This window comes from Pyrgilauda ruficollis, unplaced genomic scaffold, assembly GCF_017590135.1.
Source record: "Pyrgilauda ruficollis isolate IOZ18807 unplaced genomic scaffold, ASM1759013v1 scaffold24, whole genome shotgun sequence".
NCBI classification, from domain to species: domain Eukaryota; kingdom Metazoa; phylum Chordata; class Aves; order Passeriformes; family Passeridae; genus Pyrgilauda; species Pyrgilauda ruficollis.
In genome coordinates, this window is record NW_024523648.1 from 8,776,552 (window position 1) to 8,793,920 (window position 17,369).

General features: G+C 45.7%; 1 protein-coding gene across 2 annotated transcripts in view; it reads left to right on the plus strand.

The window, feature by feature from the left end:
• Nucleotides 1-9,523: 9,523 nt before the first annotated feature.
• AKAP12 (A-kinase anchoring protein 12) overlaps nucleotides 9,524-17,369 on the plus strand; it is a 30,273-nt gene continuing 22,427 nt past the window's right edge. The window contains exon 1 of one of the 2 annotated variants that reach the window (XM_041469689.1): nucleotides 9,524-9,688. In XM_041469689.1, coding sequence (XP_041325623.1) covers nucleotides 9,557-9,688 — 132 coding nt within the window. In that variant the 5' untranslated portion in view covers nucleotides 9,524-9,556. Of the gene's footprint in view, nucleotides 9,689-10,223; nucleotides 10,361-17,369 lie in introns of those variants that run through there. The other variant, XM_041469691.1, reaches the window with a different exon arrangement.

Genomic DNA, 17,369 nt, shown 5'->3' on the forward strand with positions numbered 1-17,369 from the left:
CAGTCTTGGCTTTTGCCAGCACCCATTCCCCCATGGGGCCAGAGGAACACAGCTGATGCTCCTCCCCATGGCCTGACAGACATGCCTGCTTTGGAGTTCTATGCGTTTTGAGAGACTGACTCCTTTTAGGACAAACCAACTTTGCATGCTCTGAATTGTCTTGCTGGTTCCTGGAAGGGCATCTTGAAGTTGTTAATTGTGTTTTGTGAAGACCTATCACCTTTAAGGAGTATTTTCAGCTTGTTTAGTCTTGCAGCCAGAGCCAGGCCAGATAAAGAGGGACTAATTTCCGTCAGCATTATCTCCATCCCTCCCCACCACCTCACATGGGCAGGCACAGAGAGGGGGGTCAGCCCACCGACCCAGCAAAGGGCTACAGGCACACTGATGAGGCAATAATAACTCCTGATTTTCTCCAAAAAGTGTTGATTGATATGATATCAGTTTAGGTTAAAACTTTTTTGACTATTTTACATTCAGTTTTCAACCAAACACTATATTTTTGAAAAAATTGTTTCCTTTGTCCTCATTCCTTGTTCTCTCTGGATCTCACTGATTTTCATTGCTTCTTCCTACCTGCCTTTTTCTGTCTTTGGAGTCCATAACCATCATCCCTGTGTCTCTTGATTTCTGCCACTCCTGACTTCTTTGCTTCTCTTTCCTCTTTGCTTTCTCCTTATCTTCACTTTCTTAATTTCCCCTTCCTTCCTGGTCCTGAGATGCAGAAAGACTGTTTTCCAGCCAAGTGAGGCATCCCACACAGGGAAAGTAAACCAGGGAAATATTTCTTCTGAATTATTCTGAGCAGCCCCTCTCACTGCTGCAAACTATCATTGAGGCAGAGAAAACAAGGGGTGCAAGCTCAGTCTGTGACATGTAAAATGACATATGGGAAGCCAAGTGGCCAAATGGAAAACTCTGGTTAACACTGATCTTCAGTGATTTGTGGTCACCTGCTGACTACTACAGCCTCCTTCCTCTTCTGGTACTGAAATCTTCTCCACACATTTTCCTCAGCAAACCCTCTTTGCTTTGCCAGTCTGCTCTAAAGACTTTATAATTCCTTTTCACATGCATTTTCTCAGCCCTGTGTTCTTTAGTTCTGTACTGAAAAAAAGCTTTATCATTCTGGCATGCAATTACTAATTCTGGTGGAGCTAGACATTTTTGTAAACATGGCTGAATGATGCATGTTGTTCTTTGTTCAGGCTCCTTTATGACCTCTGGCAAGCCACTTATCCAGTGTGCCTTGGTCTCATCACATCAGGACTTACAGATTTCCTTACATTTTATTTGAGGGAACCAAAGCTTTAAAAGACAAGGGGGTAAAACACTACCATTATTTTTATCCTTTGCCTGCCCCTGTGTTTTTCCTGCAGCCTAGCTTCCATGCAGCTGTTGAACATTTAAGAAAAACATATCTCCCACTGAGCAAGTTCCCTACAAATGTGAATTGAACTTCAGGCAAGAGGAAATGTGAGTCCTGAGGTCACTCCTGAAATCAAACTCTTGCCTGGCTGCACATAATTCTGCTGTTGTGTTTTAAGGGTAATTTAGAAAAAAAAGTAGTATATATTTCCCACAAAGAACATAAAAAGAAACAAATACTGGTGATCATGAGATGATCATATGATCCTTCAAATCTCACTGTTTTTCTGGTATTTTCAGTCATGCTTTTCAAGTTTGCAGCTCAGATCCAAGCAGAGAGGGGGAGAATGTGGGATTACAGAGAGAAGATGACCCGCTGGTGCTGACCAGAGTTAATATTGGGAGGCCCCTGTGCACTCCACGCTGATGACTGGAGAAGACTGAACTTTTCTTTCCACTTAAAGATGCTGGAGCTACACCCCCTTGTTCACCGGGGAGTAGTATTTCTGTCAGATATGAAAGCAGCTTCTAATCTGCTCTGACCTTGGCAAGAAATTCAAGTCCAAATGTAGTAACATAGAAGCTGACAGGTCAGCCTGAAGAATTTGAAGTGGGGGAGGCTTCCTTGCCTTCTTTCTTTCTGTCTTTCCCTCCTTTCACTTGAAATCTTATCAAGGATCACTTCAAGTGCAGTGGCAGCCTGACCAGCCCTAGAAATGACACCAGCCAGGTCATTGTCCCTCCTCTTACAGCCGAGGTGCAGAGACCATTTACAAGCTCGGCTAAATCTGTGTTGCTATTCTTATAAATTCATAAAGGTGGAGACCCATAGAGAAAAGCTTGTTATCTTTTTATGTGTAAAAATTAGAAAAGTTGATATAAATTTTACATCTGTACATGGTACCTTACTGAGAGTCCTGTCTTCACACTAGAGTCTTTCTATTTTTTGTTTTCCAAGACACAGACCCACATAAAGTTTGAAGGTGGTTCTCACTTGTTTTCACTGCTGCTGAAGGGTTTTGCCTGTCAGGTGTGCTAGTGCCTTCTTCTACAAACTAAGACAAAACCAGGACTATAGAAATTGCCTATGTTTGCTCTACTTCTTGCATCCTTTCTGCATCTGCAAGATTTTTCTATGTGCCTCGACAACAAAGGGGTAAAAATGCTTTGAGCTCAAGTCCCAATTTGGGCATAATTTACAAGTCTGAATGATGATGGTTATCTTTCTGGCTATCTTTCTTCTGGTTATTTTTCTGGGAGTGAACTTATTTTTGATCACGTTGGAAGAAAGTTAAAAACCTCTGATTAAAAGTTGAGGCGCTGCTTTGTACTTTGTCAGTCAAGTGATGAGACTAGAATTTTTATGGATTGCTCACAACAAAAATTATAAATTATGAATGACCAAGGGATATTTATTGTTTGTATTAGTTCAGAAATAGGCTTTTTGAGCCACACCTGACCCTCCTTATATTTGGCATTATATTGGCCACAACAAAAGCACTTTCCTCACATCTGAAAATTTATAATCCCACTACAAAGTAGTGTAAACACAGCACATCTTGTGGCTTCCCTCAGTTCAGTGGCCACGTGTACCAGTCCAGGAAAGGGAGGAGGCATTGCCCAGCAGTGGACCACCTGATGGCTCTGCACCCCTGGACATGGGGAGCTCACCATGAAACCCTTCTGCCAACAGGGACATTGGGCTGCTCTATGCCTGGACAACCCCTGCCAGCCTGGGCTCACAGACACCATGCAGGTGTGAGGGGTTAAGGGAAAAGGTGAAACCTGTGTGTCTGCAATAGATAGGGACAGGCCCATGAAGGGATACAAGGAAATAAGAAAGTAATGTTGCTGAGTAATCAGTAGTCACAGGTCAGCCACACTGCTACCTATCTGCTGTCCCATCTTCTGTAGATGACATGTCAAAGGCATGATTTAATGAAGATTCTGAAGGACATTGTCTCCAGGCATTAGGAGCAGCACAGGGCACAGCACAGATGCTCCTGTTTGAAAATCTCAAAAGCAAAAGGGTAGTCATGGTGGGTAGTCATGACCATTGCCAGTATGAAAGGTAACTTATAAATATGATAGGTTTAGATGGGAAAGCCAAAGATAAGTAAATCATACTTAGTGGAGATCCAGAGGTAAGCTGCAAATATACAAATCAAGAGGTAACAGTCTAGGGAAATTATTCTGGGTGGGTACTAGCAGAGCAGGACAGTGCTTGCTCAGGCCACAGGAAGAATGTGACAGTACTGACACAATCTCAGTGGTCCATTTTTCTTCTTAAACATTTTTCCATTTCCTACCTGCAGCTGTAAAGGTCTCCCAGGTGCACTGACCCTGCTCAGGGTAGAAGGAGGGAGGAAGGATTTCATGGCTTATGCAGTTTCACACTGCAAATGTCTGCTGGCTCAGCCAGGAGCCACAAAACATGATGAGAAACTGTCAGAGGGGCAGGTAGTCTGGAGAACACACAGAGCAGCTTCACAGCCTGGCTCCCAGTTATAGGACAGTGCTCCTGAGGGGAATGTGTCTGTCCAGGTGGGCAGAGCTGGGTTCCTTTTGGGGTGGCCATGGGTGGCTCCCCTTGGGGAGATACAGCCTGCTTGTGTCACCAAGCCTTTGGGAAAGCAGATGGGGATACAGAGGCTTGGCAGAAACTGCAGGCAAAGGGTGGGCATCTCAGGGTGACAGCCAAGCTTGTGAGGGATGGGGATCCCTCAGCAGCAGTGACTGGAAGCATATTGCTACTGGTCACAGAGGGAAGGTGTTTCCTTTACCTACTGATGTGCACAAGAGGGGGCCGGCACTGGATGGTAGAGGAGCAGGAACAAGAACTCACTTGAACAAAGCCCTAAACAACCTCATCTTAGCCTGAAGCTCACTCTCTTTTGAGCAAGAGATTGGACTAGATGACCTCTGGAGGATCCCCCCCAATCTAATCTACGCTCTAAATCCACTCCAGACTCCAATTTAATTTTCAGGGTGGTGTTTTAGCACCTGCTGGCTCTGAACTCTGCCATTCTTGATAACATCAGTAGTGCCAAGGCATTTCTAAACTGTCACTGGGCTCAGTCCTAATCCACAAGGGTCTCCTCCTGAAGACAAAAGAGCCTCACTCACCTGCCGCTGGGACAATAGGATAATGGCATTAGGGGGACCTTCTATGCCTCTTTATCTCTCTTCTGGGCATTCCTCCCTTGATGAGGAATTTCCTCAGAGCTCTGCCTGAAAGGCTTCTTGGGTGAGATGCATTTATCTGTACAGCAGATAAAACACTGCAGTGGAGGTCACATTCTTCCATCTTTGACACTGTTGACTAAGCTTGCCTGTAAGCTGGTGTCCCCTTGCACTTGCACACCACATCATTTATTCTCCTATTGCACTGCATGACTATTATACTGATAAAATGAAACTAAACTGCAGCCTGACTGTATCTTTCCCCTCCTTAGCTGGAAAGTGGACCACTTGGCGTTATAGGGGAATGATGAAACACAGTCCTTTGAGCTTATTCCTTCTTTTCTTATGAAAAGAGAACTCATAGAGAATACATTAGAATACATTTTTTTTCCTTCTTTATAAAGCCAAATTTTATTTTGCTTCCTCATTTAAGAAAAAATTTTCATCCACTGTCACCTTCAAGAATCAACACCCAAACATTACCTCCTAGAAACACCAGTATAATTATACAGACAGATCAGAGCCCATCCAATAACCAGAGCTCTTAGAGGTTTGAGAGGGGACCCTTTGGGCTGTGCCCAGGACATGCTGTGAATCTCTTCAGCCAAACCCCCAATGGGATGGACCTTTGCAGTCTCTTGTCCTGTCCCATGTCCTTGTAAAGAACTGTCCATGGGCAGATGACAACAGTTAGACTCCCGAAGCTTAACATATCTGTCCAACACCTCCTGGGAAGAACAGGACAAGTGAAGAACTGGTGAGGAGAGAAACCACAGGGAAACTGCAGAGAAATCACAGGCTGGGTAGTAGTAGAGAGACAGTAGCAGAGAGGTAGTAGAGACAGATTGGTACTAGAGAAAACTACAGGCTGGGTCTCTCTCTCCTGAAAGAAGCTCTGGGATATCCAACAAGGGTCTCTGGGTGCTACAGAAATGTGCAACTATTCACTGAATGACACACTTGCTACACAAATATATGGCCTTTACTGAAATAACCATCAAACTCAAGTCTGAAGTCAATTTCTGTTACTAACATTATTTTTAAATTGCACATTGTGAGGAGCCAATTTAGTTTTGTTATGTGTGACACACAGATGTGTGTCTTTGTCCATGAATAGGTTTTTTCTGACACAGATCACCTCTGTGATGTCAACCTGTTAGATGTAAAGAACTATTAGATGTAAAATGCTCATTTTATCTATTTACTGTGATTTTTCTGGGATATGTGAACTCCTGGGAAGCAAAGAAACAGTCTCCTACCAGCAAAATTTATTCCTTTTTCCTTATTTCTTACTATGGCATTATCAATTCTGTTTGTAAAACAACTACTTTTACACAGCTATTTTTGTATTTTTCTTCTTTTTACACTCATCCATATTTTGTTTGTCTGATACATATTAGCTCCTTAGGCATATCCGTGCATTTCTGACAGCATCCTAAAATTTCCTATCGTAACTGGACAAGAGAGAGCGAAGAAAAAGCCGAAGATTGCAGTAAACACAGCTGAGGTGAAGTCAGAGCACTATATTCTCTATCCAGATCTAAGGTATGTTCTTGAGAGCTTCCCATTTTGAGAACACTTACATGATATGTTTCCTCTTGGCTTTTATGCCAAAAATATCCCAATGCACCTCTGCCACTGATAAAGGAAGCAAGAGCCTTCATGTAAACAGAGGTCCAGGCAGCTGCTAGTGCTCCCAGCCACTGTCTCACACAAACCTGTGAACAGCCAGCCTGGATGGGATATGGAGGAGCCACTGGCATGCCCAATGGGCAGGCAGCCCTGTTCCCCATCACGGATGCTGGGGACTAGCCCTCCCATCCGCACCTTGCTGCTCCTCAGGATCAGCCAGAGCGGCCAACAGCAGCAAAGCTTGTGGCCACTTTCAGAGACCAACAGTCAAGGCTGGAAGGAGTGCATGGGGAAAATCATGGATGGGGCAGAAGACAGCAGGAAAATATTTCAACACAGACTCACAGACCTGTGTTGAAATATTACAGAAGAGACATGTGGTTCATCTCTTCTGTACAAAAGCATCAGCAGATGTTACATAATCATAAATGCTTTTGGAAAAGAAGCAATTTTAAAGGTAAATAAATTAAGCCCTGTCTACAGACTCTGCATTATAAATATCATTATGAAAGTTATCCAGGTTTCAGGGGAGTTTTAAAACAGTCATGTGCTAGCTGCAATGCTGAAAGATTGTCCTGCTATTTGGAAAATTTGTTCTTGCACCTTTTAGTATGAGTTTCCTCAAAGATGTTTCACCAGAAATAGTTCTAGATTACATGACAGTAGAGCTTTAATTATTATCTTTCTTGATTCCTTGGATTCATCCTAAAAAGTGTGCATGCATACTTTTGTCAATGGCTTCAATATTCTCGCCTCAGCACCAACACTTGGTGACTTTGTAAGAGGACCAGAGGAAGCTTATGTGACTGCACTTCACTGAAAAGTTTGTCGATAGAAACAGACAGTGCCTGAACAACACTTCGATAGAGCAGCAGGCAGTTGCAGTGTTCAGGGTAAAGGTCTGGGCAATAACCACCCCAGCACACCGGCAGAAGACGGGGAAACACAGGCTGGCAAATGCCAGAGTCAGACCTGTCCTTCCTCGGGATTCCTTCTGTACAGGCAGATACAGACCATCAAGAAGGGCAAATTGGGAACTGACCACCTTCTGGACAAGACTGATGCCAGATATCTCTCTTAAAAGTTCCTATGCTAGATGTACTCCAGGAAAGAAAACCAAAGCAAATGCAAGAGGAAAGGAGACAGAAGCTGTGCCCATATCAGAGATTATACAGAGATAGACAACAGCCCATGGCACAAGTTTGCAGAAATGTGGTGGTTCAAAGTGAAGAGAAGTTACGAGTGTACACACAAGCCATCCTGAACTGCTCTACCTTATCACCAGAAAGCCATCCCCAGCACATTTCATTTCATTGAATAGATGTAACCAAAGACTTTCAGCCAAAATAAAGTAATTTGTATGCAGAAAATGGCCGGTGAATGGGCATTGAGGGGTGTCTCTCTCAGCTGCAGTGCTTGCAGCATCTTTGCTCTGAGCCTGCTGGGCACAGAGCCGGTGCTGCCGGGCACAAGCAAAAGGACTGAAGAGCAAGTTTACATGGGAGGAAGGAGGCAGTACTCCAGCTGCTTGCATAGAATGCATTTTGTGGTCTATGAGCAGTGAAAAGAGAAATGATGTGCCACAGACCCTGAATTATGTCACATCTCCCTTCTTGAGAAACTCTCTGGCAAAACCTTGATCTCCCTGTGGCGTTCCCAACCTCTCTGTGTGCCACTGAGCCCCACAGCCAACCCTCCCCGCTCCAAAACCCAGGAATCCTCTGTGTCTATGCCCAGGGTCCATGGCTGAAGGGGAACCCAAGATATCCCTGCAGCAGTTGGGCTGGCCTCCATTCTCAGCTGCACCTGCACAGGAGCAGCTGAAGGCAGAGAGAAAGCAGATTTAGTTGGGAATGGAGGTGGTGCCGGCTCTTTCTCCACCAGAGACACGGACATCAAAGGATGGCAGCCACGAAAGGCTGGGAACAGGCTCCTTGCTCCCTGTTGTGAGTGCTGGCTGGGGGGTGATCCAGAAGTACTGGGTGGCTAGGGGTAAGTTCTACTACAGGGACTCAGGCACTACTGAGCTCAGACCTGTATCTCCTCTCTCTTCTGAAAATGAGGAAGACTAAACAGAAAGGGGGAGATATTTATCCCAAGTCTGTGATCCACAACACCAGTTTTGTTCTGCTGAGCACAAACAATTCCAGTAGGTTCTTGCATTAGCTGAGGGAGATTATGAAAATGCTTTCAGTCATTGACTTGATGTGTGTTGATATTTTTAGGGAAAAAACTGACCAGCATGTGATGATTAGGCTCTTTGTAGAATGAAATTTTTTCAGAATGGGTTTTTTTTCCGAATGAAACAGTGCTTTGATGGATGAGGACTGGTTTAAATGTTCTAAAAGAAATTGTGTCTGTACTATGAATTCTTCAGACCATTCCTGATTTTAACCATGAACTCTGTATAGGACAGGTACACGCATCTATTTAGAAAAAAATTATACTTATGGTGAAGAACAGTTAATGAATCCATTTGCTACCCATTTGGCATGTTGTGGTTAGTTTAATTTAATTTGTGTGCTATTTCACTGCTGAGACCTTTGAAAGTACTGGGTAAGAGTGTGCCTACATACATGCTGGTCCTGCTTTTGTGGCATGGGAAAGATGCTTTGTGTATTCTGGGCTAGGAGAGAAAATACCCTGTTCTTGGCTTTGCTTGCTTGTGCCAGGATCTGGCATGAATTAATAACTGGGAACCTATCCTGCATGACAATTAAAAAAATTAGAAAAAAAAAAAAACCCACAAGCAAAAAAAAGTCCAAAAAACAAAAAGGCGGCTTGATTTTTTTGTTTCTTCAAAGTTGCCTCAGACACGGGACCTTACATTTCTGCATCTGCATGGACGTCCTCCCCTCAGGCAGGCCCAGCATGGCTGAGGTCCGGAGCCGGCGCTGAGGGCGGGTGGCCGCGGAGCCGAGCGCCCGGGGCAGGAGGCGGCAGGAGCCCCGCGGGGGGCGAGACGCAGCGTGGCCGGGCGGGGGGCGCGGCCCCTGGGCCGGAGCCCGTGAGGGTGCCGGCGGGTGGGCGCTCGTCCCGGCCCCGGGAGAGCGGCGAGGGGCCCGAAGCGCTGAGTCAGCGCCGCGGAGGGCCGGGGGCCGGGCGGCGCCCCCGCCCCGGCGGTGCCCGGGAGGGGCGGGGAGAGGCGGCAGCGGCGGCGGGCAGGGCGCTGCCCCCCTTGGCCGCTCCTTATCAGCCCGGTTTGATGCTGCAAGGCGTGTCCGGGGATCTGCTCATGTGATGGAGCAAGAGGCAGGCGGGCGGGGGGACAAGGGGAGGAGGTGATTTTCCTCGCTGCTCTCGCTCGCGCTTTCCCCCCCCCCCCCCCTTTTTTGCCCCCGCCCGCGGCTCCGCACGGCCGCGGGGCAGCGCCATGGGCGCCGGCAGCTCCGCCGAGCCGGCCGCCCCGCAGGACGGGGCCGCGGCCGAGCCCCCCAGCACTCCCCCGGAGCCGCTACCGGCAGAAGACGCGGCGGAGTCCCAGCCACCAGCGGAGCCCGCCAAGGTAAGGCAGGGGCGGCGGGAAGGTGGCGGGGGGGACGCGAGGCGGCGGCTCCCGCCGCACCCCTGGGCCGGGGAAAGTTTCCCGCCGCGGCTGAGGCCACCTGCCGCAGCGCTGGGCACCCCCCGGACCGGGCGCGGAGCCGGGGCGCGGCGGGGCCGGGACTGCGCCACGGCCGGCGCCGCAGTCATAAAACTCCCGCCGGCGGCAGCAGCGGCGGGGCGGGGGGCGAGGGCGGCTGCGGGGGCGCCGCCGCTTTTGTGTGCGGCCGGGGCGAGAGGAGCCGCACCCACCCGCGGCGAGGTTTGCGCCAAGGAGCCTCCTGACTGCGGTCCTGCGGCCGGATCGCCGCGGTTCCCGCGGCTCTCCGCAGCCCCCCCACTCCATCCTCTCCCCTCCCGAGGGAGCAGGTGGGAGGCGCGTCGGGGCGCGGCTCGGCTGTGCCTTCGGCTGGGCGCCAGCCGCGCCGTGCCCCCTTTCCCGCCCCGTCCCGCACCCCGGGGCTCGGGCTCACCTGAGCCGCCGCCCCCCTGGCCGCCGCCGCGGAGAAGGGGCGGCGGTGTCGGCGGCGAGGGCTGGAGCCATGCCTTTGGTGCGGCCCGCTGTCGTACCGCATAGGGGCCATGGGGGAGGGACTCCCGAACTCCCAGCCCGTGGGGAGCGACGGAGCTCTAGGTATGTGTGATTTGAAATAAAGACGTTGAAGAATTGAAAGAAATTCTTTTAAAACATGTCTGGTATTTAAAAATAGATTATGAATGAACCCATTTATCCCTCTGGAATAGGCGCGTTTAGGGGATTTTGGGACTGAAAGGGAGGTTATGTGCATCTGTGTGTTTACATAGCGTGGCTTTAGGGAGTTTGTGAGGGGAGAAATAGGACCACGTTCTACCGAGATCCCCTTCTTTGGGCTCTTCAGAGTTTGGGTGCTCAGAGCAGGGAGACTCCGAAGTTTCTGTGACTGGTGCGTGGGTGTATTAGAGCTTGAGAACCGGTTATGACTTTGTTTCTTTGACCTTGTGGTTCAGATTTAACTTTCAAGTTGAATTTCCCATAGTTCCTGGCTGCCACTAGACCTCCTTGTGCGTGTTTTGACAGATTTGAAAACCACATTGCGAATGAACTTTAAATTAACTAAGACGTATTTTTTTTTAAACTAAATAAGCATTGGGGATTGGTGTTGGTTCACAAAATATTTAGCAGCTTTATTGGGCAATTTTAGAATTCAGATGCTGATGTTTAGAAGAGAGGGAATTTATATCGGGCAAGCATTTGGTTATTGTGGTTGTTTAAAATTTAAGATAATGCGACTTTGAAGAAGGGACATAATATTCATAGCCATGTTTATCCAGTTATGGGAACTAAGACCCTCTAAAAAAAGATAATAACTGTAATACTGTTCTCAAGTACACATTATTATTAATACTGTGTTTTATGTCTTCTGAGCTTTAGGAAAAATGTCTTCTAGTAGATTTTTGCCTGATTATTCAAGTGGAACTGTTTAAAATTGGGGAAGTTCTATTACCATTTTGCTGCTGTGAGAAGTTATATTACTGCTGTTATCCTAAAACGGCTGGTTTTGTCTTCCACTACATTTTATAAAAAGAAAAATAGGTTTTAATGAAGTTTAGTCACTTCTTTTGTGTCTCATTTAGTCTGTCTTACTAAAGTAAAGTAACTCTTTGCAGATTTGTGACACAGTTTTTCATCGTTATTCCTTCCAGCTCTTTGAATTTGAAAATTACCAGGTCTTGCAATGCCCCTTGAGAAATCTGTCAGATAGCTAATATGTTTGTGGAAGATAGGGAATCTTTTGGAGGATTGGCTTCTTGCATTTTCCAAATTAAAATGCTTATTACAACCCTTTTAGAAGAAAAAACTTTGGAAAATTACTTCAGTGGAATCCAATTTGAGTGAGCCTTGGCAAGGCAATTACGAATAAACTGTCTAAGCAACTAATCTTATACAGGATATAAAATCTCAGAGAAGTTGTGCTTTCTTTTGTGATGTGAAATCCTTGAAATAGTTAATTAAATTTCTTTCATGACGTAGTTGCATTTTTTACAAGATGAAAACCTCCTTGCCTTTTCTTCTAGAAAGGAAAGAGCTTACAGTCATTAAGCCGTTTTGTTACTCACGTGTGACTCTGGCCAGGTACCAGTTTTTGGGTGTCCTGGTTAAAAAAAGGGAGGGTGTATATTTTGGTGTTGGCCACTTCTACAGTCCAGGAACCCTGGAAAGCCCTTGGTCTACAGAGCTTTGGGCCCTGGCTTGTGAATACGGTGGGTTAAATGTGGGTTCATGTGGTGAGTACCTCAGCTGTTGACCCCATCTTCTCAAAAGTTCCTGGTGAATTACGTGTAAAGCAGCTCCAGAGTTTCCAGCCTGCCACAGTATTAGGACTTGAAACGGGTGGATTTCTTCCCTGTAGCAGACAAGACTTGAACTCTGGCAGTGGAGGAGCTGCTCCTTATCTTGCATAGCCACCACGCTGTGGGAAGCTGCCTCTGCAGGGAAGTGTGAGATCCTCGTGGTACTAATCCATTCAGCTGCCTCAGTTGAATTGATCAGATCTGTGAATTGACACCTGAGGTCCTATTGAAACCAAGGGGCAGGGTATGGTTCTACAGAAGGCCGATTTTTGTGATGGAGTTACCTCTTTGCTGTTTTAGCAGCAATGCTCTTTTCCCCCTCCTGTTCTTCCTCCCCTGTTCTTCCTTGTTTTGCCTCAGATGATGCAGTCTCACTTGGCTGTACTGTGTCCTAACATTACCTTTCTGTAAGCAGGTTAAACTCACTAACCCTTCAGGAAACTGAAATTTATTCTAGCTGGACCATTCTCCTGATCTGCTTGTGAGTTCATTTGACTCCTACATTGTAGAGGTAAGAGCAAGAGCCAGCACAAGGGCAGGAGGAGAAATGAAAAAACTTCTCCTGTTGGTAGCAGTGAGCTGGTGAAAACTCATTGAAACCTCAGGGGCAGACTGTCCTGAGCAGCACAGAGGCCTGAAGCTTGGCCTGAGAAGGATTTACTAGATTTCAATAGTGCTAGAAGTAGGAACAAGATCTTTTTGATCTTGAAGAAGGCCAAACAAACTTTTGATGTCCTGAAATTACAAAAGCCGTGGAGATGTCCAGTGAGGTGGTTCATGTGCTCCTCTCTCCTCCCAGAGCACCTACAGCTTCTCCTTTATTGCGTCTGGCACTGTGTGAGCTCATTCAAGGAGCTAGGCCCCTGGAAAACTGTTCCAGTTCTTTGGCAAGGTCATTCTCTGCCAATTGAGCCACATGTGTTGGCTTCTGGGACTCAGCAGAAGCTGCAGGTACGGGGGAGCAGGCAGGATCTTGTGTCCGGAGTTGGACAAGAAGCTGGGTGATGCTTCTGTTGGTGGCAGCATGTGACTGGATTGGTTTGAGCGTCTCCATTTTGTGAGCACCTTCTCTGTTCATAGCAGTGATGTGGCTCTCACCCAACTTCCAATTTTGATGCTAAGTACAGCGTGGTGCCCTCACGGTGCAAGGTGAGGTGGAAGGTGACTTCAAACCATGTGGGCAACACCAGGATAGCAGCATTATCATACCAACACTGCAGCTGACAGTGACAATCACACGTGCCACTTTGATTTTGTTTGGAAGTTTGAGGTGCTAGCTTTAATACAGGTTTCTTTTTGTGGCCATGTGGAAGGAGTCAATCTCTGTTGGAATAGTTACCTGAAACAGTGTAGGGGAACTTCGAGGGAGAGAATCTGGAAAAATACAGGCATGCTAATAAGCTATTGCGTCAAAATCTGGCTTTGTCAGAGATAATATTTTAATGGAGATTGATGGCTTGAAAATGTGGTGTGGTGGCTTGCTGGCATGCAAGAGCCCCCACTGGAGCAGCAAGTCATTCAAACAGTGTTTTCGGGATGATTCCCATTTCTGAGTAGTAACTTGATTATGCTACCTGTGTTGTAATGAGAGCAAGTGTGTGCTAGACAGTAAATATTTGGAACTGTCTCTTCTAAAGAGGTTACCAGCTGAGATGTCAGAGTGTCTTATTGTCCGAGTGCCTGACAAATAGCAGCTGGGGCAGACTTACATCTGCTACTTAAACAACTGTGTTCTGGTGAGGGAGTTGTCAGCCTGAAAATACTGCGTTAGCAATGGTGAAACTAAGCCTATGCAAGGAAAGTCCCTAGACTGTGTCTCTGGGAGCCCCAGTTTGGGACATTTGGTGTGAGGCTGCAGGGTTCCCCTGGTTCAGCAGGGTCTGATTCCCGTTAGATACTACTTTTCCAACTGGGGAGGAAGAGACTGGTACAATTCAGTGGTAAGGTTTGGAGGGCTGACAATGCCTGTGGAGTGGCTGGGGTGAAGGAATAAAAATGTGTAATTGAAAAAATGCACAATGGAAATTGGTGTCATAGCGGCACCAAAAGCGTGAAATAGCCCCCTAATCATATAGGAGATAAGAGGGAGGTGGTAGGGGGAGTGGCCGGGCACTTTGAAAGCCGAGGCAATTAGCTTGTGTTTGATGTGGGAGAGGCTAAAGAGATGCTAAGAGGAGCGTCGGGACTTTGAAAGTCCTCCAGGTTGGAAATGCAAGCCTGGGTGTGGTTGCTGAGAGGAGAGAAACGTGCTTCGTGCTCAGCCTTTGTTCTGACTGGTCCTTAGAGCCTGGGTGAGCTGTACCTGTGAAATGCTTCCATAAGGTGGTGTCTGAAAGAGCTGAAAGGTGGGAGACCTGGGAAGGAGCTCCGTTTGGATCAGGCTTCAGAATAACAGATTGGGGGTAGTGCTTCTTTCACAGGTTGCAAAAAGAGATGACAGGGATGAATTGGGTGTAGAAACTTCTTGGTGTTTTGGCTGTCTTGTTTTATCCATTTGTATTTCCAGGGTAGTCATCCATAAGGAGGTGTCACAGCGAAGTCAAGCTGAGAATTGGGAGAGAATAGGGTAGATGAGGAGCTGAAAGGTGTGGAGAAAGTTCTTGGCTTTGTCTGCAGGAGGCAGAAATAAGGTAATGAAGTTAAGTGCGCTGTTATGTGCCTTACAGAGGAAGGGCCTTGTGTTTTCTTTACCTGGAACTTGCAGTATCCCACAAACTTCCAATGTTTAGCTAATGCAAAACAAGACAAACTGCTGTGAACAAAGAGTTGGAATGATCCAATTTTTTTTTCTTTTTAATGTTTTTTTAGTGTTTGAAGTTCTTTTTAATGAAGCAGCATGTGCTAAAAGCAGACCCCCTGAGCACAGCAACAGTCTTTCCCAGAGCTTCAAAATCAAACTGCAGGAAAAATATTAGCGACCATTATGTTAGTTTGCTCAGTTGTTCGGACAGCTGGATCTGGCTATTTTAGTAATCTGATGTAGAATCACTGTAGCAGGATTAACAGAATGAAGCAAAATTAACTCTGGTACGTTTGGGCCTGGTGTGAGGAATCCCTGGAATGATTTGGGTCTGGTACAAGGAATGTTGGGAATGATGGTGATTGCTGGTGGGGGAAGAGGCTGGGTGCTGTGAACCCCTCAGGAGCAGTGCCTGAAGGAAGTGTCCACTAATGTACAGTGAAATCAGGACCTGCAGTTCATCCACATCTCATGCATTTTGTCATGTTAATTTATCCATTCTCAATTTTTTGTGTGTTTAATGGGGCCTAACAGTTGGGCCCACTGCTGGATTGCAAGATGGAGCAAAAGCCGCTCTTGGTTAGAGCGACACGGGCAACAAGCCCTGTGCATTTTAGTCTCATTAGCTGAGTGTCTGCCCTTTGCTTCCATCTTTGTGGTGAATGTGAGGCAAATATTAAAAAAATATATGCAGGATGTACAGTAATGGCGTGACAGAAACTGGAGTGTTGCTTTGCTAATGGCCCTTTGTTTTGGGAATGAAGAAGCTGAAAGATCAGTGAACTGGATAACCAGTTCCCCTTGGTTTCTCCTGTGTTCATGAGACAACACATTCATAAATTAATAATCAAAGGAGTGTAATGAATGTGTGCCACGAAAAACTACTAAGTGTTGGTAAACCTGCCAAATGTAATGTCTCATTACTTGTAGTAATGCATAAAGATGAACAGAGTGATTCCTAATACCGTTAATTTGTCTTTTTAAATTTTGGTTTTGTCCATCTCTCTAAACTCTGATGTTGTATTTGTCTAAGCTTTACAACTATTCTCAATGGAATTAAGAGCACTGCTCACTAAATTAGATATAATTGGGCTAAACTGCAGTTTAGATCCCTTCAGAGAAATGAAGCAGTTAATGTGAAGGAAAACTGAAATTAGTTTCTTTTGAGGACTAATGCAGTGGGACAGACTGCATTGACCCTCATAAAGAGCCTGAGCAACTTTTTTTAGAACACAATTTTTTTTTCTTTATTTAAACTAATGATGCTGTTATGTCTCCTTTCACTTTACAAACTCCCCAAAGGTTTATTCTCCTTTGCACAAGTTTTAATTTGGAAAAAAATACTATTGTTTTGATTATTCAATTATTTAAAGCAGAAGACTTGATTTGAAAATCTAAGTTTGCCTTCCCAAGGCCAAGAATCACATCAAACTCTTTCCCAAGAGGCTGGGGTAAAAAGGTAGGGTTATATTGCAGGTCTGGTCAGACTTGAAAATATTGAGGTTTTCCATGTATTTACATTTTTCACTCAGTTGTGACGGATGGATCCTGTTTCCAAAACTGAATTTATGTACAGAGTGAACAGGGATTATAGTTATATTGGCTGGTTGTAAAAACTGCTTATAGTCTTACATTTAGTGATGTTTTATATTTAATTCTGTTTTTCATACTGGAAGGTATTGCAGATTTAACAGATCCACAGGGTTATCTGCTAGACCCAGGGGCGTCTGAACTTTGGTGTTCTGAAATCACAAATCTTTAGGATTATATAAAGTCACTGTTTTCCTGAATGCACCAAAACTGTAGAATAAATTCAGAGCTGGGGTAATAGCAAGTACTACCATTGTTAGTATTTTATCGTAACAGTCTGTGCTCACTTTGAAAACGAGACAAGCTGTACTGCGTTGAGGAACCAAGTACCTTTGTACTCTGGTTCTTTGTAGAGTCCACTGGTGCTTATCAGGCACATGGTCAACTGTGTCTGTACATGTGTGTCTATAAATGGCTTTAAAATGGTGTGCAGCCTGGGGGAGGTTTGGAAAGAGAGGCAAAGAAATCTTTGAATAACATGAGGAATGCTAAGATATTCAGTGCTGTTGCCTTTCTTGTGACTTGAAAGAATTGCTGGTGCTAATTCTGAGAGTGTCATCTTGAAATAGTCATCCATGGCTTTTTCTTCAGATAACCAGGTTTCCCGAGAGCCAGTCAAGTCAAGGTTGTTCCTGTGTTTGCAGGACTAGCAGTTGTCTTTCAGGAATGAATCATTAAAACTTACTATTTTAAAAAAATAGTAACAGTCCTCTACTAAATTTCTACTGAAGAATCTTAAAGCCCTTTCAGAATTAGGCTGTTGTTTCCTATGTCTTGACTTTCTTGCTTGTCTTTAATTGGTTACTCCCATTCAGCTATTGCTGTGTGCAACTGCAGAGGAGCTTCCCAGAGTTTACATGCCTTTGTTCAGTAGTGTGGTGTCTTTATTCCTCCTGAGTTCCTGTGTTTTAGATTTATGGGAAGGATGATGTGAGAAGTGGGAATGTAATCTGAGTGTTGAGCCAGTCCGTATTTCTTCTAT